This window comes from Tympanuchus pallidicinctus, unplaced genomic scaffold (genome assembly GCF_026119805.1).
Source record: "Tympanuchus pallidicinctus isolate F22 unplaced genomic scaffold, pur_lepc_1.0 scaffold31, whole genome shotgun sequence".
NCBI classification, from domain to species: domain Eukaryota; kingdom Metazoa; phylum Chordata; class Aves; order Galliformes; family Phasianidae; genus Tympanuchus; species Tympanuchus pallidicinctus.
Genome location: NW_026294749.1, coordinates 2,502,949 through 2,528,707, shown reverse-complemented (window position 1 = coordinate 2,528,707; position 25,759 = coordinate 2,502,949). Strand labels below are relative to the sequence as shown.

The 25,759-nt window shown below is 37.5% G+C and overlaps 1 protein-coding gene across 1 annotated transcript in view; it reads right to left on the bottom strand.

Moving 5' to 3' along the window:
- GMDS (GDP-mannose 4,6-dehydratase) overlaps positions 1-25,759 on the bottom strand; it is a 389,872-nt gene that overhangs the window by 321,840 nt on the left and 42,273 nt on the right. Inside the window, exons 2-4 of the mRNA XM_052697565.1 lie at positions 15,233-15,277; positions 11,607-11,694; positions 7,490-7,599 (exon numbers count right to left, since the gene is read on the bottom strand). Coding sequence (XP_052553525.1) covers positions 7,490-7,599; positions 11,607-11,694; positions 15,233-15,277 — 243 coding nt within the window. The remainder of the gene's footprint in view (positions 1-7,489; positions 7,600-11,606; positions 11,695-15,232; positions 15,278-25,759) is intronic.

Genomic DNA, 25,759 nt, shown 5'->3' with positions numbered 1-25,759 from the left:
TGCATGCAACTGTGCAGCACAGGAACAACAACTTAAAAAGCATCCCTTACTCGCAAGACAGCACAAGAGACACCTACAAAGAAACTGAAAAATAACAATCTTTAGCTGTTTAATTACTAAATCATATAGAAAAGCTTTGTTTGAGGGCTTAGACTGGTCTTCTCAGCATTTGATTAAATACTGAAATAATAAATAATGGTCCCCTCATCCCCAAAATGGTTGCTTTCCTAATACACATAAGTATGTATGTAACATCTTATTGGTAGCAGTGTACTTACCCAGGAAACATTCCTTAAGAAAAGCAAAGGAAAAGATGAATAATGGAAAACTAGCAAGTTACTAAGAACACTGTAAACAATAGTTGTTAGAATATCTAAAAATGCATATGAAGTCTTGTGTTGCTTTTCGTAGTAGAGAAGGAAAAAAATCCCTACTACGTAGGACAGGCAGGGAGAAATTTGTTGTTGATAAAATGGGATAGTTAAGGAGAAAGTGGGAGAGGCAGAATGGGACAGCAGAGGCAATGCTCACATAACTGCTGCTGCATACAATCCTTTGTGGAGTAAACACAGACCCATAAACATAACGCCTTAATATTCTCACTGGAACCAACATAAGCAGCACTTGGTTCGGGAAGCAATTTGTTAATGCTTGTATTAGCTAATAACTAATATGTACTAGTAACACTGCTATTTCATTGTTCTTTGTTTGTATTCACACCCATAATACAGTTATTTAGCTATTAAAGTTAACCTGTTTAACAAAATTAATAGCTGCACTAAGTTAGAAAACATTTTGGTTTAGAGTGCAGTCTGCCAGTAACAGGCCACAATTACAAAGAGTGGTAAAGTACCATAAATATTTAGTGGGTCAAATGAACAAACATACCAAATGGCAATTGCTAGCTATTACTTGAATTGCCTTTCTTAATTCATTTGAACAGGTAAATTATTGTGTATTTCTTAATATAAGTGTAAAACTATGTAAAATCTGACTGTGTACAGGAAGTTCAATTGCTTAGGGTTAGTAAACTACACACAGAACATTACATAAGCATTAGCAAGAAGCACTCAGGAGGCTTATTCTGCCCTCTGGTGCACTACAGCTTCTTCCCACAAGGACAGAGCATCTTGGACAAAACACAGAAAGGCACCGAATAATTCCAACCACCTGAAGTTAGTAGCTAAAGGGTACACAGAGCTACATGAGGACTGTTCAGCACTTCATAGGATGACATCCTGGACATGACAGGAAAAGGACAGGTACCCAAGCACACGTTACTACAGGCTTGTGCACAGATCCACTGCAAAGCAGAGTTATCTTGGAGCAGAAGGCCCTATAATTATAGTTTTATTATAGCAGGAATCAGCATTGGAACCTCACTTTCTGGCCAATAAAACAAACTGCCATACATGTTAAATTGGAAGTAAATGGATATCATCTCGAGACAGTAAAATGTTCTATAAAACATAACTACATACATCTTCAACTCTATAAAATTATAGTACTTGAGGCTTATATTTGCCTATGAATGAGTACAAAAGTATGCTAATATTCTTCCCAACTAGCTAGACTAGATCCTGTTACACTGAACACCCAAATTCCTTTTTTTTTTTTTTATAAAAAGGAATCCTTAGTTTTCCAAGCGGCCATGAGCTTTTGTGACCTTCACAGCACAACCTATGCAACTGTATAGCAATAAGGACCATAAGGTACAGCATATAAAACATTTATTATACAAGCTGTAATGCACAATTTAAGCTTTGTTACTAATTCAATATTGAAGAAAATTTGCCATTAATTCTTTGAATTATCTATTTCACATAGGTGAAACTGTATGAAATAAAAATTTGGACAGGAATAAGCATGTAAGGACTGGAACCAATCTGCTTAAGTTTACGGATCACACATAAGCACATAAATAGCACTGTTAAGATTGCTATTTACATGTGATAAAAATCTACCTTACACAAACTACTAGGGAACATTTCTGTTTAACTACAGTGCTAACACACATCTCTATCAAAGAAAAACTGTTTTCAAAACCATGCTACCAAATAGGCAATATTAGTAATTACTACAAGTTAATTTACTACAATTACTGAAATGGTTAAAAGCTAAGCCAAACCAAATTTAAGGACTTCCAAAATAAGAGTCATGGCAGAGAGTTGTACTATATGGAGGGTTGGTTCCAGACCCTGAAAGCATCACAGAACTCAGTCAAGGGCTTTAGTTCTCAGTTTTGACTAACATCTGGATTAAGGTATTTAAGTTTATGCCTTCACTTTCCTCAAAGCTAAGTACTCACTTGACACATAGAGTGGAAGTAACTTCCTTTGTGAGATGGCCTCAGGGCAATCACTCTACCCTAACCTGACTTTCTCAAATTGTTTTCAATTATGCTAGCTACACAAATTGAAGGTGGACTGTCCCTATAATGTCACTAACAAAACAGACTCAACAATATTTCAAAATACTTGACACACCTATGTCCTAAACAGAAGGATGCTAGACTCCAGGCTGTGTCCCACACACTGCTTTTCTTGGAGTTGCACAGCATTACCTTCACCTAGCAGTTGTTCTAAAGCAGCAATACAGCTGCAGGAAAGTACAGCCCATAAAAATGCTGAGAAATGTGAAATCCTTTCTCCCCTAAGGTTTTCACTCCTTAGGTCAGGAGCAGCCCAGGGATGCAAGCAGGCTTTGTGTATAGTAGTAAGTAAGACTTTTTCCAGTTAACCAGAAGAAATCTCACATTCATAGGATCTGATCCTCATGGGGAACCTTTTATTGCCTTCCATTTTATCACAGATATCTGCTATAGAAACAACAAAGCAGGGCACAAGTAATCCAGGTTTATAGAGTGCATGGATGGTGTGACATAGGTGACCAAATAGACAAGAAGGAAAAAAGCTATAAAGATCTGATTTTTAGAGACATGGAAGAAGTGTTCAGAGCAGCCTTAGTTGCAGTGCCCATGAGACTGCAATGTTCAGGATAATGAGAGGCATGAGCATGACAAAAAGCAGGATCACAACCAAAGATTTCAATAGAGAGAGCAGACTTGGACTGTCTAGGGATCTGCTTAGTAGGGTACCAGTGAAATCAGACCTTAAGAGAACAGGGGTCCACAAGAGCTGGCTGATATTCAAAAATCTCCTCTATGCTCAAAAAGGACTCATCTTGAGAAGTATGAGATCATACATAGGTGGCAAGAGGCTCACATGATAAATAGTGAGATCCTGGCTAAAGCATAAAAAGCAAACACATAAGAGTTGGAAACAGGTACAAGTGACCCAGAGGGAATATAGAGGCATTACTCAAATACACAGGTACGGGGGTAAGCAAAGCAAAGCACATTTTTTGAGTCAGTAAGATGACTTTCTACATCAGCATCAAAAAATTAAAACAAAATTAAAAAATTTTTTAAAAATTTAAAAAGATGACCAGAGAAGATGTGGGCCTGCTACTTAACAGGGCAGACTTCGTGACAAAAATCATCTTATGGCTGAGGTATTCCATGTCCTATTCACCTGCCTATACTGATAAAAGCTGATATTAAGGAATCACAGGCCCTGAGACACATGGAAGGTCTAGAGCAATCAAAGCTTACCTCTGGTAGAGGAAGATACAGGGATGGGATTATTTAAACAAAATGGGTATACACAAGTTTTTGGGAGCTGACAACTTGGAAATGATTTTCAAACATATGAAAGACAAAAAGATGATCAGAAGTTAGATTTATGAAGACAAAATCACGCCTGACTAATCTCATAGCCCTCTGTGAGATCATTATGTCTATGGATGATGGAAGATTGAGCTAGTTAAACGAACAGGGAGGTGGACTGACAACAAGCTGAAGAGCCAAGTTCAGTGGTGTGGCCAAAGGCAGAAAGTCCACTTGGAGGACAGTCACCAGCTGAATACTCCAGAAATCAATACTCAGGCAAATACTGATCAACATCTTTACTCATGACCTTGATAATGGAACAGACCACATCCTCAGTAAGTCTACAAAGAACAAAAAACTGGGAGGAATGGTTGATAATGCTTGGTTCACAACAACTATGAGTCAGCATTTGATGCAAGTAAACGAATTGGAAATTCACAAGTTCTTTACCTTTGCCAGCCTATATCATCTGTGTGGTGAAAGAAGATACTAAAAGGCCTCTTTGTAAGTGAAGACAAATATATAAGGAAAAAAAAGAGGGCCTAGAGATAAAGCTGACTAAAACAATTAAGTGTAAAGAGACTTTTATTCAAGTCCCCTGGATTCTTAAATCTCACCTCTAAGAAGCAAATTCTACCATGGTTAGTTGAAATTCTGCAGACACCAGTACATGCAAGGAATAAATAGAAAGTAAACTAACGAAAAAGAAGCTGCACACATTTTGTTAGGTAAAAAACACAGCATATACTGACTTTTTAAACATAGTTACGTACAGGTAAGACCTTACCTTTCAACATCACATAGAAATCAACTCATTTTCATGTACCATAAAACATACTTGCTACAAAATTTTTGGCACCAAATGTTAACAATAAGGGAAAATCTAGGATGTTAATCCCCCAAACTTCACATAATTTAAAGTAAACAGAATAGTTGTGGTTATCTGCACATCCGTCATATCCATCTATGGGTGCATATACTGAAACTCCATGCAAAAAGGAAAATAGAGTAGTATTTCAGTAATTGATTTCTAAGGCATTCAACTGAGAGGTGTACAAGTAGAGTTTTGCTACGAACTTTAAGTCATCTGCACACTACCTATACATAATTTGTTGTTATTTAGAATATACTGACAATTTCTCCCATTAAACTTACACGAAAACAAGCCATGAGCAACACTCAAAGCACTGAGAGCCAGAGCAGGAAGACACAAAGACTGGACAGAGAACAAGAGGCTGAAGTTGCTCTAAAGTGAATGTGCCAGTTTTCCAAACACCCAACACACAAGTTACAGTATGGGTAGCTAATCCCTATTTCTCCTCAAAACAGACAGGAATGCATACTGGATAATTTGTTCCTACTGATGATATCATTTTGTTAAGTTCACTGTTTTTAATGACTAAGTTTCAGCCTTCTCTCACTTTCTCCCATGTAGAAGACTAGAACAGCCTCCCAGTGACCTATTTTATGAGTCATAATCTTCACTATTTATGATTCAGAAAAAAGTCTTCTCTGACAGTATTTCCCAGACTACCGTGGGCTCATTCCAAGAACCAATTTCATCTTCATTGGTTTCCTGTAGGAAACCAGACCAACTTCCTATTATTTTGTTTTCCTTCATTTCAGCATGGCTCACATAAAACTAACTGGAAGCGAGAGCAATTTTTTTAAAAAAAACTTTATTCTACATAAACACATGCCAACATAAACAGCACCAAAACATACTGAAGACGTCACTGGTTCTAAGTGACCAGAATGTGAAGTAAGCTAAGATTAGTAGTCTTTTTTTCTTCCTTCTCTAAACATGTTGCACACAGGCAAAAGTGGTACATTTACATCAGCAAAGTATAATGGCAAGAAATGTTAAGTCCTCTGGGAAAGTCCCTCACTCTTAACAAGCGGCCAAGTTCTAACCCCTCTCTTCTAATCCTGGGAATTGTTTTCAAATGGTGAATGCTGTTGGACTGTCTAGAAACATGCAAATGTGGCACTTAGGGACATGGTTTACTGGACACAGTGGTGATGGGTTGACAGTTGGATCTGACAATCTTAAAGGTCTTTTCCAACTTCGTAAAATCTATGATTTTTAATACATATTTTAAGTCCTATCAAAAGCCTAGTGAAGTCCACAGTCATTTTAATTAGGCAAGGGGTACTTTGATTATTTCCCCAGCTGCAACAACAGAACTATTATTGGAGATATTACGAAGCACAATAAGCACGCACCTCCTCAAAGTCCCCAACAAGGTTTCACCTAGGTACAGTAGGGCTTCTTGACACTGCTTAAGCATTGGTCTGCTGCATTCATGCTAGCTGATGAGATAGCTTCTTCAGGTCTCCCTCACTGTGCTCCATGGCACTTTAGAGTTTCAAAAGCTAAGAGTCAGCACCAGATCTGCATAGGCTCGCTGCATGAACTTTGTTCAATACCTAAGGAATCAACTTTCCCAGAGCCCATGTCAATATTATCTAAGAATCTACTGCAGCCTCACCACCACCATCATCCCTTTACTACCTCTCAGAGTTGTGATTTAAGCTGCCAGCAAATGCAATAAGCACATGGAGATAGCATAGTTCTAGACCCATTCCCTAGGGGACACAAGCCAATTCCATGGAGATTGTTAACTGCTGAAATGGTTTAAGACATGAAGCACTGAAACATCTGAACTTGGTCTGCAAGTACCTGGAACGATTTGCCATTTCAATTCTATAAAGCAGCAGCTAAAATGCCTTCTGAACCAGAGCTGCCCTTAGAACCATGTTAGACTTGTTCTTACAGTGCTGTACCCAATCTAAAAACCCTAATCAGACTCACGCATAGCATAGAGCAAACTGCCTAACTCAATCACACAAGCAATTCAAAGATTATTCCCATTTCATCTTTATATTCTCCTGTCTGCCTTATCAATAGCTGGAGTCTTTCATCATGATTTCCTCATAGAACTTTGCACTGATAGGAGCAACAGATGGCTTTCTATAGGAAAGCTGATTTATAAAACCAAGCTGGTTTTCATTAAACTTAAATGCTCCCTCAGTTCTAACCTCAAGAGAAGCTAGGGAATATTACTGCTGAGGAACACTTTCACATTGCACACACTAAGGAAAGGGCATAAGGCTAACAATTTACTTGGCCACCAGTTTTTGTTTGTAATCATGGCAGGGAGTATAAATGAGATTTTGGCAAGTAAACAAAGTTCACCTGCCAGTGAATTGAGCTGAACATAAAACAATACAGCTTAACATACATATGTATAGCACAAATTAAAGTTATCTGTTCTATTAAACATGCTCCAGTATAACGCAGCAATTTTTTGCCAAGGTCAAGTCTTGGCAGTTTCAGTTTCTTTAACTTGATTTTCTATCAAAAAAATTAGTAAAGCCATAAGCTGTAGCAAAGCCATTTTCTCTATTTAAAGGTCAGACAAAAATACCATCTACATGAAAATCAGTATAAGCAAAGCCTTTCACAAACTTTAATGCAAACGTGTTTATAATTGATGTCTGATGTAACAGTGTACAATTTCTCCACAGGTTTGATCTCCAGTATGCTGCACAGAGAAAGTTATTGCAAACAGTAGAAAAAAATTGATTTCTCAACCTAGAGATCTTGTTGATAATGAAAATTTAAGCTCACCAATTTCCAATATCTGCTTATGTAGTCAGTCTCCAAACTCATGCCATAACTCAGCACCACAGCAAGTACAATTATTTAGTATTTACCAAATGCAGAACTTATTAAAACGGTTATATATGTGGCAAGTTAAACAAAAAATATACTGATACATCTCCATCAACACTCACTCATTGTTCTCAGCTCACCTTGACGTGGCTCTGAGCTCCCAGGTTGTATATCTCATTGGGTTTGACTTCATTAATGATCTTCACCAGACAGGTGCTGTCCGTGAGGTCACCATAGTGCAGCTTCATGTCTTCAGAGTTTAAGAACATACAGTTAATATACTTTAATACCAATACAGCATTCTTCATCCAGATTCTATCCCAGGCTTAAAGTTCAAAAACAGTAATTGGAAAAAATGGAGAACACTAGCTAAGTAAGAATTGCTTGTTTTTAACTCTTTACTCACAATATACATTTCTCTACAATAATAAATACTATTTTAGATTCTTTTTAATAACGTGACTTACCTAGCAACCTTTTTTGGCATTTCCTCAATAACTTATAATTTGTTAAGCCAATTTATATATATATTTGACCAATGCCACATACTGAATTTCAGCCGTAAGCCACCCAAAAGAGTATTATTTTAGTTCAGGCTTCCAATCTTTCTATTGCAGGCCTTTTTAATAACTTAGGCATACATATAAAATAACGTTGTTACATGTTACTATGTTTATAAATAAGCATACATATAAAAACATAACTAGCAATAAAACATGTTTCATGATACTACACATCTCAGACACAGAAATATCAGTCATGCATGTTATCTTTTCCTGGTTTAATTATTTCTAATTCGCATGTAAAAAGGCAGGCAAGAACAAGAGTCCAGTTTCTATCAAAATACAGCAGGCTGGAATGGCTTATGGACTTATCATAGGTTTCAGACTCTCACCTGTTAAGACCTTATTGAAAAGATAAGTTCACTCTAATAAAACATCTTATTTTTAGGAACACCACACTGCTAACCACATCTATTAAAAATGTTACAAATGTTAATCGAACAGCTGTCACATTTAGAATCACAGCATCACCAAGGTTGGAAAAGACCTCTAATATCATCCAGTCCAACTGCTTACCTATCACCAGTATTTCCCATTTAGATGCCATATTTACATCAATTTTCATTTGATAACGTTACTGCCCTTAGTACATTGATGTTTACACCGCTCTAAGATAAAAAAAACCCTTATTCAAAACAGTTTAGCTGCCTTCTCATTTGACAATAATCACTCTTCTGGAGGATGCATCATCCACAGATTGTCTTCTCCTTTCAATTCCCAAACTAAAATGCAAGGTTTATCACAAGAAACCACAATTTTTAAAACACTGTTCAGATGTGCAAGTTGTGTTTATGAAATTCGGTACATGAAACAAGTTCTGATCACAGACCACAGCGTGCAAAAGATCCCAAACATTTGTACAACCAAAATATTTGGATATTGTTGCTAAACTACAATCCCCAAAATCATCAGCCTCCAGACCACCTTATGAACTGCTGCATTTTTCTTGCCACCCTAACAGAGATAACTAGCAAGCACCGCTTCACCATTTTCTCTGATGGTGGTTGCTACTTTCTTCAAGATAACACATAGGTGTTGGCAGAGCAGGGAAGAACTGAAATGCACTGCCCTTTCTGCACCAGAAAAAGTTTCTCCTAGGTCACCTGGCATATCTTCCTCTTCTTACTTCATCTGGAAGTTAAATGAAGCCTCCCTGTCTGCCAGGCCAGACTTTAGGAGAAAATGCTCGAGGTGATGCTGTTACAACAGGAGGCCCCAGACAGAAGACCTGTCTGAAATAACTGCTACTTCCTCCACAGGCAAAGAGCAACAGAGGAAACAGCATCATAGCCAGGCTCCCTTTTCCTATGCCAAAGACATCCAGTTCTGCTATCATCCACCTCAGAGACTGGTCTCTGAGCTTCCTTACTCTAGGGAATGGAGGGCTGCCACCCGGGTTGAGTTGAGCAGTAGAGATGCTCTGCCATAATTAAATGTATACTTTAAAGCTGTCACTATGACACCCATTTTTGTCTCCCATCAGCTTTGAAGTTTCTTGTTTAAATATCTTTTAAATGGAGAGCAGGACACAAGGCACTGTTCACACTTTCACATCCTTGAAAAAGAGGTCTTTCGGCTGTCATCTGCTAAGCAGAAAAGATCTACCAGAAACAGTTTATTTGGGGCAAATATTCATAAACAGATTAAATGCCAACACCTTTGGGTAAGCACTGGTTGATATTGAAATTTTTCCAATCTAAAAGTCTCCTCAGCAAGCAGCAGCTAAAGGAACACATTTTTCCTTCTGTTTTTCTTTTGGGGGGATTCAGAGATTCTCTGTCTATGAAGATCACCTACATCCCATCCTGCAATGTGTAATCAGTTCATGGGAAGAACACAAGGCAAAAAGAAATTTGGTTTGTTCACACCAATCACTATTGCTTCTTTGCTTCCTCTATTACTGCCTGGAAACTCATTGTTTCAAACCGGTTGCCATGGAGCAGACTTTCCTGAGATTCCAAATCCAATTCTTTCTCCTTCAATTCATATGGCTACTGTTCCTCAGTTAAAGGAAAATGAGATAAGAAGTGGGGTGATATTTAAGGTCTGCTTTCTCTTTCTCTTTTCCAATTCTCAAATGCTTGTATACATATCTGCAATATATGTTATCTTCTCAAATGGCTTTCCATATTCATATCTTGTCCTCATAATATATGGACTCCTTTTTGATCTCTTTTGCCTGCTTTTACTTGGTAAGTCAAATTTAAATCACGGGACACAGTTCTTATGTTGTCCTCGTTGGAAACATAGGGTTGAGTATGCTTCAAGAGGATAGTTAAAGTAGCAATGTACAGTAAGCAGAAACTATTCACAGAAAATTCACTCACGTTCTTTAAAAATGAAAGACAAGCAAAGAATTAAGAGAAATCTAAAAGCTGCATTACATACACATTACAGTAAAGTTAGGCTCTGCTTCATTATGGTTCAAAAGACAAAATTTGCTGACAGCATGGAAATTTTTAGAGGTAACACCTTAGACATTCAAGTTTCTTTAAGGCTGTTTCATTCTGCACAACTTTAGAAATATGCAATGTGAAGAACTACATGTTCATTCAAAACACTTAATCCTCCAAACTCCTCCTGAACCAACACTACTTCTTCTCATTAACTGAAGAGTTAACATCTCCTTACAGCAAAATACCAAGAAATGGCACTAAAATGTAACCATTTCCAGATTATCAAAGTAACACAAACCATTGTCAGAAAGTTCCCAGCAACTTCCCAAGAGCAAATCCTTCAGGAAAAATACGTAATCATTCCCATGGATGCAGACTTTAAAGGTCCAAGCATTCATCCAGTTGTAAACAAGAACTGATTACATTTTACTTATACTGTCATATAGGCTTTTCCAAACTGTCACCTACATCAGACACAAAAAAGCTCATGAGAAAAAGAAACTGAGTGCAGAACATCCCTGTTGACAGAGCAGCTCAATATTTTACTCCTCTTAGAAAGACCACGCAATAAGGCTTCTGTTAAGCCTGAATTCATCATCCTGATACAAACAAGTTGTTCTAGAAACATGCCATCCAACATGTGACCCTCTTACTATACAGTATTTTGTCCTATGCAAGTGGGACGGATTGCATGAAGGGAGGTCACAAACTAAATAGAAGAGAAAAGCAATTAATCCAAAAAAAAAAAATCTATGTAAGCATGAGATTCCATGCTGTTGGTCATGTATAAAAGCCTATTTAAGTGCATCAAGAATGTACTGGTAAAAAAAAAAAAAAAATGTTATAGATAATTGCCTTAAAAAAAAAAAAATTGAGTGCTCTGAAACCCCAATGCTTTCAACCTCATAAGTATGTTTGGAGGGTCAGCCAATTTGTTATTGCCATGACTTAAAAACTATGTCAGTAATTATGAATAATAGAAAGCGCCTTCCTGTGCTTTTCACTTTTGCCTCTTGTTAACACGTAAGAATATCTATGCTTTTTCACACTTGGATCATAGAAAAGTCACTGATTTTCTGTGAGACAGCAGCTAACAGAAAAGGAAAGCTTAGCTATTCAGTTTTGGAGTGTTTATTTTTGTTTTTTTTAATAACTAATCCTAAGTCAAGTACAGCTTAATTGCATTAACTAATCATTACTTTTAAGTCAGAAGAAACTGAGATTCCCTTCCTGCTCCCAAGAACCTTGTTCCAGCAATAAGGAAACTAAAAAAGCATTAAATATAAAAAAAATCTTACTTCCTTCAATGTGAGCCTGTGAGTTCTTATAGAGATGCTCAATCCGGCCTGTATTAAAAGAACTAGATCGACGAACAATTCCATGCACCTGGAGATTAAACATGGAAAAATACAAAAGGAAACAGTAAACATAAGAGGTGATTCAATTTGTAAAATATTCTCAACATTAATGCTTTAAGACAAAGGAGAGCCACCTTCTCTCTTTTCAGATACATGCATCTAGCCCCATCAGCGTCTCCATTTTAAAGGCACACAATTATCCAATTTATAACAAAATACTTCATGATGTGCTCTGATGTTGTCATTTTAGTAGCCTCAAGTGTTTTCACCTTCTGCCTTGTTGACAACCCTGGCAGCCCAGGTACCACATGTAGTGCAGAAAATACTAAGCTGACCTAGAGCATCACATGTCCTTGTAAATGAAACCCATCAATGTTAGCGGAGTTGGAGAAGCAATTAGTGAATCTCAAGATAATCACTGGTATTTGGTTACAAAGCAGCTTTTCCAGGGCCAAAGTTGATGGGCATGTAAAAAGCAACAGCAAAATTCAGCACCAGGGAAAGGAAAGAGGTGGGCAGAAGAAAGAATAGCAGTAGCAAGGTCCAAAGATGCTTTAGAAAACAGCTGTTATTCACTTTCTGGTGTCTTGGAAAAACAGACTGAACAGTCAGCCCTATTTTTTGTACCTTGTGAGTCAATGTTCTCAGATGGGTTACAAGACACACAAGCAACTCTAAGACTGAAACACTGGTTGGGAATTTCCTCTAACCAGCCACGATAAATAGGTTGGTGAAAAAGCAGCAGCTCTGACTAATGTTAAAAGAAAGGCCTGTTTGTGTCTAATACATTAGAGAAATTGTTCTAACACAGATTGTGTTTCCTCTTTATGTAAGATAGCCCCATGCCTACTGCCAAACTTCACGTTACCCTTGGTTAACAGCTGCAGGAACTGTGCACAAGTGAAGTTAGCATCTGACTGCCCTCCCTTTCATACTGTTCTGTATTTCAGAAAGTGAACACTTACAACTTGACGCATCCAACACCTCGTTAAGTTGGGCCACTTCACTCATTCACACTATCTTAAGTTGTGAGAATACACCAGCAGGAAAAGATGGTAAGTTTTTGTTTTGTTGCACAGATAGCATGAGCTATTCTTATTTACACAGCAAGAAAATTTTTATTTTCACATAAAACACATTTTATTCCATCTTATGCCTGAAACTTAATGCCACATCAGAACGAGACCAGCTTTATGAACAACATTTTGGCAGTGAGGTCTGTAATTACTGCCAAAGAGCTTCACGCATACAACTTAGATAAATCTATAGCATCAACTTGCTTGCATAAAATCTCTATCACCCAGCTACACTACAGACATAAAATACCTTGTTCTAGCATCCAAACGTTGAGCACTCTATAACTGAGCAAGTTATTTACATCTTGAAGATCAATGGGGAAATTAGACACATCCATAAAAATTTATACATACATTCTTTAGGAATCAATGCAAGTTTTAAGGAACGCAGTTAAAATCCCTCTCAAAGTAATTTACAAAATGTTGCAGTTTCTAGGAACATATGGTTTACAGAGAAATACAAAAAATGGCAGCTCCATTATAATATACCTTCTGCAAATGATGTTGGTGATATTTTGGTTACTTAAATGAAACAGCTGTTCTGATGAGCAAGCTAATACTTCAGAAGAATTTGATACTTCAAAACTGTTAAGGAAGCTAAAAAGTATTCCACAATTGTTCTAGAAATATGAGACATTTCGGCCTAAAGCCTGATGAGAGACATCTGATCTATCAATTACATGACTTAAGTCACCTTGAAGTTAAAGTCCACACAAAAAAATTGACTAAGTCAAGCCCTGCCAGCTCAAAGATGAGAGACCATACTTGCAAGAGTTTTGTGTCACCTGAATGATTGTGATACCAATGTTTGACAATGAGATATATTAAATGCAATTACAACAAGACTTCAAAATATTTCCTAAAGTAAAGCCAGAGGGCCTCATGCATCCAGCAAAAACAGGAAAACCCAGAACCCCAGGGTTGTTTTTTTGGTTTTTTTTTCATTTTCTTTTTAAATAAAGCCTTTCACTCCTTTTTCTGGTACACACATACAAAAGAAAGCAAGCCTGCCAAATGCTTAATCCATGATAGCAATATTACTGTAAATAATGATGAAAGATGCCATTGAGTGCACAGGACAGGTGAAACAAACTGCGACAAGCTAAAACACGTGCAGACTGGTAAATCTAGTTAAGAATGAAAGATCTGTGTTTTTCTCAATAGGACTTGATCTTTAGGTAGATCGCAATTAAAAGAAAGTAAGCGTAAAACAAGTGACTTTATCACTTTTACCCCAGTGTTCAATTATTCAGGAGCAGAGGTCCTGAGCCAAGAACACAGTAAAGAACTTCAAATAGATGGAGATTTGAGGAACAGAAATGAAGAATCCTGTGCAATCTTTCTGCAATGAAAAGGGCCCATGCATTTCCACATGGAGTCCATAATATTTACTTTTAGCTGCAGCTAGCAGTTCTCAATTTCACTGTGGACTAAGAAACACATACTTTTACCTGGGAGACAGTAGAAGCAACCAGAATAATTCTCTTTCCCCAAGTAGAATGAAGAAATTGCAGAATTCATCAGTTTACAACACTGAAAAACCACACCAGTAAGTAGATCAATCAACAAAGTAGTAGGAGGAATGTAGTGAGAAAAAAAAAAAAAAGAGACTAACCACATGCAAAAGCATGGAAAGTGCAAACCTGATGAGAAGAGACTTCTTACCAAGCTATAAAACAGTGTTCTAAAGTAATGTTCTAAGTAATAAGCCAGTGTTGTAGAACGTGTGTTACATTTTATTGAGCCAGGAAAGGCACTGTGAAGAGATTCATTTGATCATTCATTTCCTTCCTTTTTCTTCCACTGACATTCCTTCTGGAGGAATCTTTCAAGACTAATATGGTGAACCATCAGACAAACCCACAGGAATGTGATTGTTATACTGGTGGTCCACAGGAAAAAAAACAATAATTTAGCTAAAGTTACCCAGAAAAGGAATCTAATTTTATTTTAAAAAGAAAAATAACGTATAATAAGTAAAAATATAATGAATCCAGGAAAAGCGAGTGGAAAGTTACACTACAGAAAGCCTAAAGTTGCTTGGTTGGTTTTTTTTTTTTTTTTTGTTTAAAAACAAAGAAAGGAAAATACAACGTTTTCATTGAAGTACAACTGCTGAAGAGGGCCTTTTGTGTCAAGAGTGAAAAAAAGAGATCCTCGTTCCTTTCAATGGTACACTGAATCATAAATTATTCCTTAATTCCTTACAGTTTTGGCTTGCACAGGTTGTTGCTTATCTGAGCTGGCGGGAAACACACTAAGCAGATATACCCCAAGGAGAAGAGGGAATCCACCAGTGGACATTAGATGATAAATAGTACAATAAGCTGGCGTGCTTACAGGCCATGTTGCACATTCCTCTCTGGAGTTTTGATTTGTTATCTAGGGTTGAGTGGAAAACATACACAGAGAAGGACAGAAGCAAAGGAAGCTAGAGCTGCAGCATCCAAGTGATTCCATCAGGCTGCAGTCAGTCACTGAGTCACTCACCTCATAGCCTTTTTCCAGCAGGAACTCAGCCAAGTACGATCCATCCTGGGAAGAGTAAGATATAGGAAAACGTTAGAAACACAGTGAATGGGCCTGGGAGATTTGGACTGGTTTTGGTCCCAAAAAAGGAAGAAAAAATTTTTGCAATGAGTTGGGGTAGCAAGCATATGCTTTGACTTCTCCAGATTTATGCACTGACCTAGAATACTATGGATGCTTTTTGGTTAATTTTAGACTAGACACAGTATATTTTAAGATAACTTGCTTACAAACACTGGTTCAGAACTCCTGTCTCCATAATGGAACTTGGGAAGAGATTCAAAAGTGTCTAGGGACATCTTTCCAAAATATCTTAACCGCAGTTATTGAATTTGAACTATTTCGGAGATAGGGAAGGAAAAACATTCTAAAAAAGCTTAGCACACTAACAGGACCAATAAGTTTCTGTAGCATCATGTCTCATTTGCATCTCTGCTCGCAGAAGGAGTGAGTGCAACAATCTAAAAGCAGTAATAATTCTGCCTGTTGATTGAGTTTTTCAAAAACATCCCTAGCACATCCTATATTTATACTACAGCATACAGGCCATCTTTACAGTCTGTATATCATTGAGGGCTGAGAGGGCTCCTCTTCTCCTCCTTTTAAATCCTTGTCAAGCTCATATTATTAAACTAACACAAAACAAATACTTCAGAACATATGCTAGTGTGTGTTTTCTCGAAATAAAATGATTTTCCTAACATCACTATTGCCAGGATTACAAATACACTAAGTCAGTATCCTTATAAATCTGTACGTAACACTGCAAAAGTCCAACAGAGCTCATCCATCTGGAATGAGTACTAACCAACACAGTGAATAATAATCTAAGATCATTCCAGAGTCAACTGACTTGCTTCAGGAATACCACAAAAACATGGAACACCACCTTGACTCAAATGCTTAAGCTATATTGCACGTGTTTGCCTTGACATGATCCTGGCCAGAAAAACTAAAGAAAGAAACTGAACACATCTCTTTGGCCTTCTGTTTTAAGCCATGTTTCTACAGAACTCCTCTCTCACTCTACATTAAACCAACTTTCCACATCTCAAGACAGCCCAAAGAGAATAACACAGCAAAATAAGAAATTTGAGATGCTCTGGGAGGCCATAAAGCAGCATGATGGCCAGTGAAGAGTGCTAATCAGATCATTGTTATATTGATGATATATCAAAATCATGCCTAAATTTCTGCACAGTAGTAGGGGGTACTGCCATGTTTAAATTTCCAGTATAAAAAAAATTAACGCCATTACGGTGCAAATGTTTCATCATCATCTACAGTCTAGAAGATCTTGAAACCATGACTCAGTTTACATTTACATTTTGCCTACTATGTGTACAGTATGCAGGTGCTTACCAGTTTTCAGTAGCCATAACCAGAACAGTCAGACTAGGGAGCATGACAAGCCATGTTTGCCAAGGAATCATGGGAATAGTGTGTGCTTCTGTCCATCACACAGAGCAAGATCCCACTGAGGGGAGAAACTAATGTGCAATGGAAACATCAGAGAAATATGGGAGTAAGGGCAGACATTTTTAATATAGCTGTATCTTTCAATAGTAACTTGCTTAGGATTTAGCAGAGGTGGATCAGGAAACTCCACAAAACCCCTTAGTTACACATCCAAGTAAATAAAACAAAATACATGAAAAGGAGGAGAAAGTAGGAAACCCTGACTGGAAAGGAGATGAAAAAAGACAGGCTGTGACTACTTAGAAAGTTGACGTATAACAGACTTGACTAGGATTGAACCCTGTCAATAAGGTCCTGTTCTTCTCACCCAGGCTGTTGCTCAAACTTTCCAAACACACTGGAACATTTTGAACTAGCAGTGGCATTTGCTTCCTCCCTGCTTCCTTTCCAGGTCCATCAAGTGATAGGGCAGGGCTTCACAATGAGTGGGAAACAGGCAGCAAGTGTGAAAGCTACTGGTTTCTGGCTCTAGCGCAGAGCAGCTGATTTACTGCCTGCTAATGGCACACAATGCAGACTCAGGCAGTCCTGCACTATGATACAGTATCACATCTTTCATGTTTACCTTCCTTTTCAGTATAGCAGCTGTCAGTGAGAATGGTAATCAGAATTGCAATTGAAGTGTTCAAGAGGTTGCAGCCTGTAAGGATTGCACAGTTCTAATCTTTTCTTAGTAGTATCAACAAACAAAGAATATAAAGCAACCTCTCTGAAGTGGTTTAAATCTATATTATGAATATAAATTCTATTATTAAAACTACTGAAGTGGTTTAAATCTATACTATGAATATAAATTCTATTATTAAAACTACTGATTTCCATTCAGCAAAGACAGAGCTTTCATGGTTCAGGAATCACTAAACAAGGAAAGGAACATAAAGGGAAGTAGGTATTTAGCAAAAAAGCCCAATTTTTGTTAGTTAGGGCTCTTCCCTTCAAGTCATGTGCTGGCAACCACATCCATCCCCATTATGCCTCAAAGTAGGAATAGGTCTCCATTTCAAAGAAAGAAAATAGGCTATGAAATGCTGTAAAGCAGGATTATAATGAGAACTGACTCCACACAGATATTCCAAACCATCTTAAATAGTCAACATTTTAACAACAGTGCCTCAGTTGAAATGGTTCCTCATAACACACTGACGTATCACTGCTTGAAGAATCACTTCATCATCCTCAGCCAAAGTAGCTTGAAAGCATATACAAAGAATGACACTCAGTTGTCTTCCAATACTCAGCAGTAAATTTCCAACTGCAGCTCTTACATGTCTGTAGAACTCCAGACAAAAGAAAATAGTCACATAAACTAGAGAGAGAACTATAGGATGCAATATTTTATTCTTAATACAGTAGTTAATGTCAAGAATTTCAATAAAATTTGATGTGCTGTCAAAGAAAACCTTTTTCCAACAGAGCAAAGAAATTGAGACATAAAAGAGTTAGAGTCTTGCCACAAACATCTAGAATAAAAAGTATCATGCTTAACTTGATCTATGAGCAGAGAACAGGATCGTTTATACAGAAAAGAATTTATACAGAAAGGAAAACTGGAAATCAGTGGAATTAAATAGCCTGTTTGACAATCCAAGTCTCCTTTATCTTGTGCTGTTCTGTTAAATTTCATTTGCACAAATAGGCTAATTTCAAATTTATAGTAGCGCATTTAAGGTAAGGCCATATATGAGCAATCCAAGTGCACAGTATCATCCTCCTCTTCCTTTGAGACAACCAGTTCTGATATCCTCCCACATTGCTACTGGACACCAGAACTAAATTACACATCCTACCTGAACATTAGTAAACTAGAGAAGAGGAATCCTCCTTTCCTACAGCTCCTTTCCGCTAAAGAAAGAAGAACAGAAGAAAGCATCACATGGATGAACAAACAGGAGAAGACAGACCAGTAGTAAACTGAACACAGTTCTTATTACAATTCCTCAAATTCTGTGGGAAAGTACACTGCATTTTTTTTTTCAGAAGGAAAGAATCAAAAAACTGATAGAAGCTATGCAATGATATTATAACCATAACACAGGGAAGTCTCTCAGAAGAGTGTAGGAGAAAAGCATAAACAGTTCAGAAGCATCTCCAGAACGAAGTGACATCTCTCATAAACTTACAATTTTAAGACAAAGCCACGCAAAGCATTGCAATCTTGCTGCAAGATGCCTGAAGAAGCCATCCACCAACAGTCCAGCTCTCTATTTTTCTGACACACAGATCCTGATACCACCCAGAACTCCCAAACCTGGCTCCAACCCACACGAGGCACAGCCAAAAAACATCACCTGAGCAATACAGCAAGAATGATCATTGTGTTTTCCTCTTGTGTCTTCCCATCTGCAAACACAGTGCCAATAAAGCCTGAAAACATTAAAACACAACTGCAGTCAGATGCAGTATTTGAGGGAGGTTTGGCTTTTTGAGTGGGGATATTATCAAGCTAAATATGTAGGATGAACATCTGTCCTTTTGCTATACGCTTATTGTTCTGCTTTGTATTTTTATGCAGCTCCTACATGTAATGGATACAGTTTTCAGACATCATTATTCCTTTGGAAAAAAAGCACCATAATTTTCCACATAAACAAGAGACCAAAGTTGGTTCTGTTTATAAAATGCAAACTTGAGAAAACTATTCCCAAAGCCTCAGGAGTAGCAGTATAAAGGTGAGCTTATGGTATTTCAAAATATAGATGGAGTAAATTATCAATGTCATTCATAAGAGTCAAACTCTGAACTGCAAGCTGTAGCTGTGTTCTGAAGTCCAATTTGGGTAGGCTTCCATTAGCTTGTTTGGGGGAAGAAGTAGAGAAGAGATGTACGATCTGTAACAACACCACCACCAATGCGCTGTCACAATTTTCCTTTATCCTGGTTTAAAAGGATAACGTGCACTTCTGCTAAAAAACACAGAACTGGTTCCACTAGTATCGCTTCACAATAAGGAGCTTCCTCATCAAATTATAAAACCTTTGCATAACTATAGGCTATTTCAGTGTCTTAACTTGGACTGTGGAGGCAGATCCTTTGGAGCAAGAAGCATACACCACTCTAAAGCAACATCGAAATGATTTTAATAACAGCTACTAACTTTTTTTTATGGCATGACATTAGCTTTCTTCCAAAAAAAGAAATCTGAAAGAGTAGTACCGTGTGCTGTTATTTCTGCTGAAAAATGCATACTTCTAATCATTTTCAATGATTTATGGGGGAAACAGGTATTTTGTGCAGCTACTATAAACAGAACACTGCTGCACTTTGTCTCAAGCCTTCAAGGCAGTATTTGAGGCAAAGCATTACAGTGTGCATACAAAAAAAACAAAATGCACCATACTGAAAAAAGGAAGAATTATGAACTCTGAAGTTCTTAACTGATTTATTAAAGCTGCCCCCCTGCAAATGCAGTAGTTATTTTGCTATATGGATTTGTATTGTGGCCAAAGTAAGAACAGGAAAACAAGCGTCCTTTTGTTCTTGCAGTCCAAAGGTTAAAAAATTTTTGTTTTAAAACATTCCTCACAACCGAAGTTCTTTTTGTGGTGCATTAAATGCAGTACTGGAATACGAGAAAGAGTTATCATTAGCAACAACAGAAGTGCTTAATGACATTCCTCTGCCCTTCTTCACTTACGAGCCATTTAAAAGGAAACTAAGTAGCTTGGAAAAGTGAATCACTGTAATTTCCACATCTGAGCTCCTGCCTTCACACAACTATTCCACTGGTAAACTAATAAGTTATATTAAGGACTGTAACTGCAGTTACATATAGCAGCAAAAGGTGATTCATTCTTTCTTCTTTCCTCCCTCCACAGTTATCTTTACACAGAACAGTGCAACTCGCATCAATATTTATAGCTATTTTACCATGAACACGAGCATAGACAATGCCTGAAAGAATTACTGCTCTGTTCTAAAGGCAGTGTGAGCAGAGTAAGTTTGTGTAATTAGAACTGCCCTTCACAGTTAGGAGAAGCAGCTGGTTAGGAGTTCTGGCTTAAAATTAAGCTAACAGTAGCAAGGTAGGAAAGTGCAATACTGCTTATTTAAATGTTGATACTCTCAATAAAATCAGATTATACTCTACAATATCAAATAGCTTGCAGCTAGCATACAAGAATCAGTGCAAAATAAATTACACCAAACCAATTACACTTTTTTTTGTGATTGCAAGAACCTGTGACATCTGATATCTTATTTCTAAACATTCACCACAAATTTCCCAGTGAAGACAGTTGGGTGCTTGACAGGTTTATCTACCCCAAAAGCTCTCAACTATTCAGATACTCAAAATTACTAGCTTTAAAATATACTTCAAAGAATTTTTTATGTTAATAAAGAGGAAAAGTATTAGTAAAAAAGCTTTTAAAGAAGCTTTTCCTGAACGCGTGTAATAAGCCATACTGCATCACATCTTCAGATATGTGTGCAGTATACTAATGAAATAAACCAGCTACGAGCTCTAAATTTGAGATAAATCTAGTTATGCTTTTCTCTCTTACTAGTGAAACCTCAGGGAGCCGAAGAATGTGTCCAATAACTCCATAAACATGGAAACAAATCATATGGACAACAACCCACAAGAAAATAAAAACCTCTAGTTTGTGTTTGTAATGGGGAAACCTGCAACAGCTTTAACAGCCACAAGATGGTTATTTCATCCATTCTTATTTCCTCCTGCTTTCAAATAACTGTGGGTATCAGATGGTCTTTTACCATTCCAAAACAGTAGCAGCATTTCCATGAGCTTTCTATCCATGCCCATCCTCTCGCACTCGGACAAATCCATCAGCTCATTACATGACTAACTGCTGCAGCTGACTCAGGGAACCTTCCCAGTCTGCAACAAATGCTAACTGTAAACCAGGACACAGCACTACTCAGTGGAAACCCAAACAAGCAGACCAGTTCTCTGTGCAGAGCAAATCAAACAGTAAACACAGAACTATGATGGGCATGTTCTCAGAAGAACAAAGTTGGCTTTCCATTTAAAAAAAAAAAAAAAAAAGCCAAGATTTGTTGCTGTAGCAAAAAAGTAATCTGTAGAGCCTTGAAAGTTTTGGAAGAAATATAGTGCCTGTTATGTTCAAATCAGATGACTAGTTTTGTTGAGTGACACAAGGAGGAAAAGGTGAAGTCTTTAGTCATTATCTTAATACTTCATCTTTACCAACCCTGGAATGAATACCATTGAAAAGCAGCTAACATCACTATTATTGCAACTCAAGAGGAGGCCACCTGAACCCATGTGCACAGCTCAACACAATATCAAAAGAATCTTATTTCTAGACAGGATTGCTTACTCTCCCTCGCAGCCCAAAACAGCACTTTCACCACTGTATCATCATCCTCCTGTGCTGATAGTCCAGTAAGCCAACAGCACCTGAGCTTACATGACTTCAAATTTAACCTAAGATATTTTCTTTGTATTCCCTACAAAATGATTATTTCTTCAGAAAATAAATAAATAAATATCACACATATATCTTGTTTGCATGAGACCAAAACTTAACGAGGTGTAGATGTACATACATGTGGAGAAAGGTTTCATATCCATTGTTCTGTACTTAAGAGCTTTAAATACAAACACAGCAATTAAACCTTAAATATGATTTACTTAAACAATAAAAGGAAAGCACATTTCAATTGCAATTGAGAAGCAATGCACATTAAGCTAACTTCAACTTTCTTCAGTGTTTGCACAGTCAGAAATTTGGAAACGCAATCTGGAAAGCTGAGCTGGTATTCCTGAGCTTTAGCAATTCTCAGTCTCGCAATATTTGCTTGGATTGAGTGCAGGCAATCATCTTGCATAGCACACCAAATGAATAAAGCAGTGTAGTCAAGGATGGTATCAGCACAGCAGTAACGTACTCTGAAAGCCACAGGAACAACCATTCTGTTTCCTGGATATTTGGAGTCCTGGGACAAAACACTTTGTGTTACAATTGATCACCCACTCTCCAGCATTGCTTCTTCCCCACAATGGAAGCTCAGCTTTTAATGAGCTGGCATCCACTCAACTACAGCTACATTTTTAAGAATTCTGCTTGTTCATGCAATTCCCATCATTTCAAGATTCTCACTTTTTCTAATCTTGAGCGATAAAGGTCTTCAAAAGGTCATTCCCAACACTAAGGAGATCTTTATGAACATTCCGAGTGCCTTACAGACAGTCTTTTCTTTCTAGAAATCTAGGTTGCTCAGATTTCTTTTTCTAACAAGAACGGACACAGGAAGAATTTAAAATCCTTACACTTGCCATGTCAACAACTCAAAATGGCTAAACTTCTTGATACACTCACAATGGGGAGAGCATTTTTAAATAACTCACTTCACAGGATTATTACTGTCAATTTCTCTCCGCACAATAGGAGAGTTCTTAGGAAGTTGCTCCTTACTCTCCTCTCTCCACACATTCTTGTTACCCAAAACAGAGACATGCTAAGAACACACACTGGCCTGAAAGTAATACCTCCTATTTATTTCCACGTGAACTACAGATTCAAAGAGCACACTAACACTATTCAATTAAATTCTCAGATACAAAGCAGCATTTTTCACTGTAGTCACCACCACTAGCTACGCATTTTCACCAGCGATGAACAACAGCCTATGTGCTACACTGATAATTGTACAGTTCTGCTAAAAACTTGTCTTTCACATCACCATCACCACTGCTGAAATGCACCACCCACCTCCTCAATATGCTCACACCCACCGTTCTCCTTCTATAAACATTCACTAAGTATCAATGAATGCCATTTTTTTCCCCACATGGAAGAATCCAATGACACACCTTTGCAACATACACACTTCCGTATCAGACACCATTCTTTCAGTCTGCCCCTCTGCTGCCCTCTTTCACATTGCAATAAAAAGTAACAGAACATTGGGAAGGTTGAACATCTACTGCCATACCACCAACATCTGCCTCTGACACTGTGGGCCAACACCATAAAATAGGAGGCACTATGCTTTGAGCCATAAATTCATAGAGCTATGCTTCAGTTGAATGAAACACACACATAGAAATGATAGGGATCTTAAGATGACTCGCTGTTCCTGGGCCTTCCAAAACACGGTCCTCACAAAATCTTTTGAAATTATTAGTCAAGCCAAAGGAACACAGTCTACAAATTGAACAGAATGCTTTTAAACACTTTTTTTCCAAAGACAACACTCAATGGAAATCCTTATATTGCCAAACATTTTTACTACACTCAAAAGCAGCTTCATTTTGTCAGATATTTTCAAGCAAAAGGCTAGATATGGTCTTTTGGGTTTTTGGTTTTTGTTTTTTTCATATAGTCTAGGATTTTTTTCCCCCCACAAAATATGACCTGTTGTAAATAAATGAAATACATAACCACAGTAAATCTTGCTCAATTGTCTAAGTTACCGTTGAATGGAACTACTAATTCAGGCAGTGCAGCCTTCTTCTGTAATCAATGACAGCTCAAAGCAAATGTCTAACTCTACCGTAAAAACAGCGATAGCAAAAGCGTTCGCTAAAATTTGATTGAAACTGGACATTAGATCTGGCACTTTATTCCACAAGGCTACGTGTATTAACTGCAATCAAGTGCTCAGATACCGCATGAACCAAGCTTCCTACTGGCAAGAAGCCAAGCAGGATAAGAATTATCTAGGTGATAGACCGCAAAGGGATGCAGTGTTTTTTCAGAGAAGGTTGGTGAAGGTCATCCTTACATTTACAGATACTGTACAATGCTTGTGTACCCAGCTTCACAGTTTCCCCTTGTCAACTTAGAAAGGGAAAAAAACCACAGTTCCATTAACTGCCAAGGCCCTTGTCTAAAGGGAACTAGAAAAGGAAAGTGAGCAATCATGTTTGTTTATCCTATCTGTCAGGAACAGGACTTGGAATAGGCAACTACTACAGCATTGCCAACGAAATACCTATTCCTTCAATTCATAAAATATCGAGTCACCTACAGTCCGAGTTAGCAAATCACCCCTTGTATCAGGCCTCAAGCAGTTATCAAAAATTCTTCTAGCTAGCTAGTCCACAGTTCCTTCACAAACAGCCTACTTATCACAAGTAGGGCAAAGCCATAATCAAGGTAGAGTCACTCTATAGTCTAAGTATCTCCACATCCATTTTATTCCAATAAATTATACAATTTTGCGTAGATCTCTAAGAGCAGAGGAACTGTTTAAACTTTCACAAAGAAGTCTTTAAGAAGCATCAAAACAAATTACTTTAAAAAGCTCATCACAAGCATTTATTTGCCTTCTTTCGTTTGCTGCTCCACCAAAACCTGAGACTAGTTAATTTTATTGACTTCACAAACTGTGGAGAAATTGAGTACATAGGACACATTTTAGTCATTTTTGTCTGCGTTCACAGCAATTTCCTCTAATCTCAAGGTTTCTTAGCAGTTCATTTGAATCACTTTGTGCCCTAGAAACTACAGGAAATACTACGGAATCCTCCCTGTCCAACTTTGCAGACTGTTCTGTCACATTTATTCCTAGCTGAATTAACAACAGTATATCAAACCAAATACCATCGTTTCACAATATTACCAGCCCACAGTTTAAAAAAATTATTTAGTTTAATTGCCAAGTTATGCGACGATGTATTTTAACTGAACAAACATATCCACTTACAAAAAGTCAAATATGAAGAAAGCATTATCTAGTTTTTATTACAAGCTTTATTTGTTAAGAAACTTACAATTTCCATGCTCAGGATAAGAGATCTTTACTGGTTTTGTTAAACATCAAGTATAAAGGAGAAAGCAAAGTGCAAGAGTACCTCCTTTACCAAAATGTGAGAAACTGAAAATAGCTCAGCTCTACTCAATCCTCCTAGAAAATGCTGACTCCGTGACTTCACACCAGCAGGCATTTTGGAAGAAGTTACATGATTTATCACATCTCTGAAAGAAACCTACAACAAACTGCTTTCAGGTAATGGTCAAGTCAGTCTCCAGAATCTAAGGCATCACACCTAACTCCCTTTTCTGCCCTCTTTCAGAG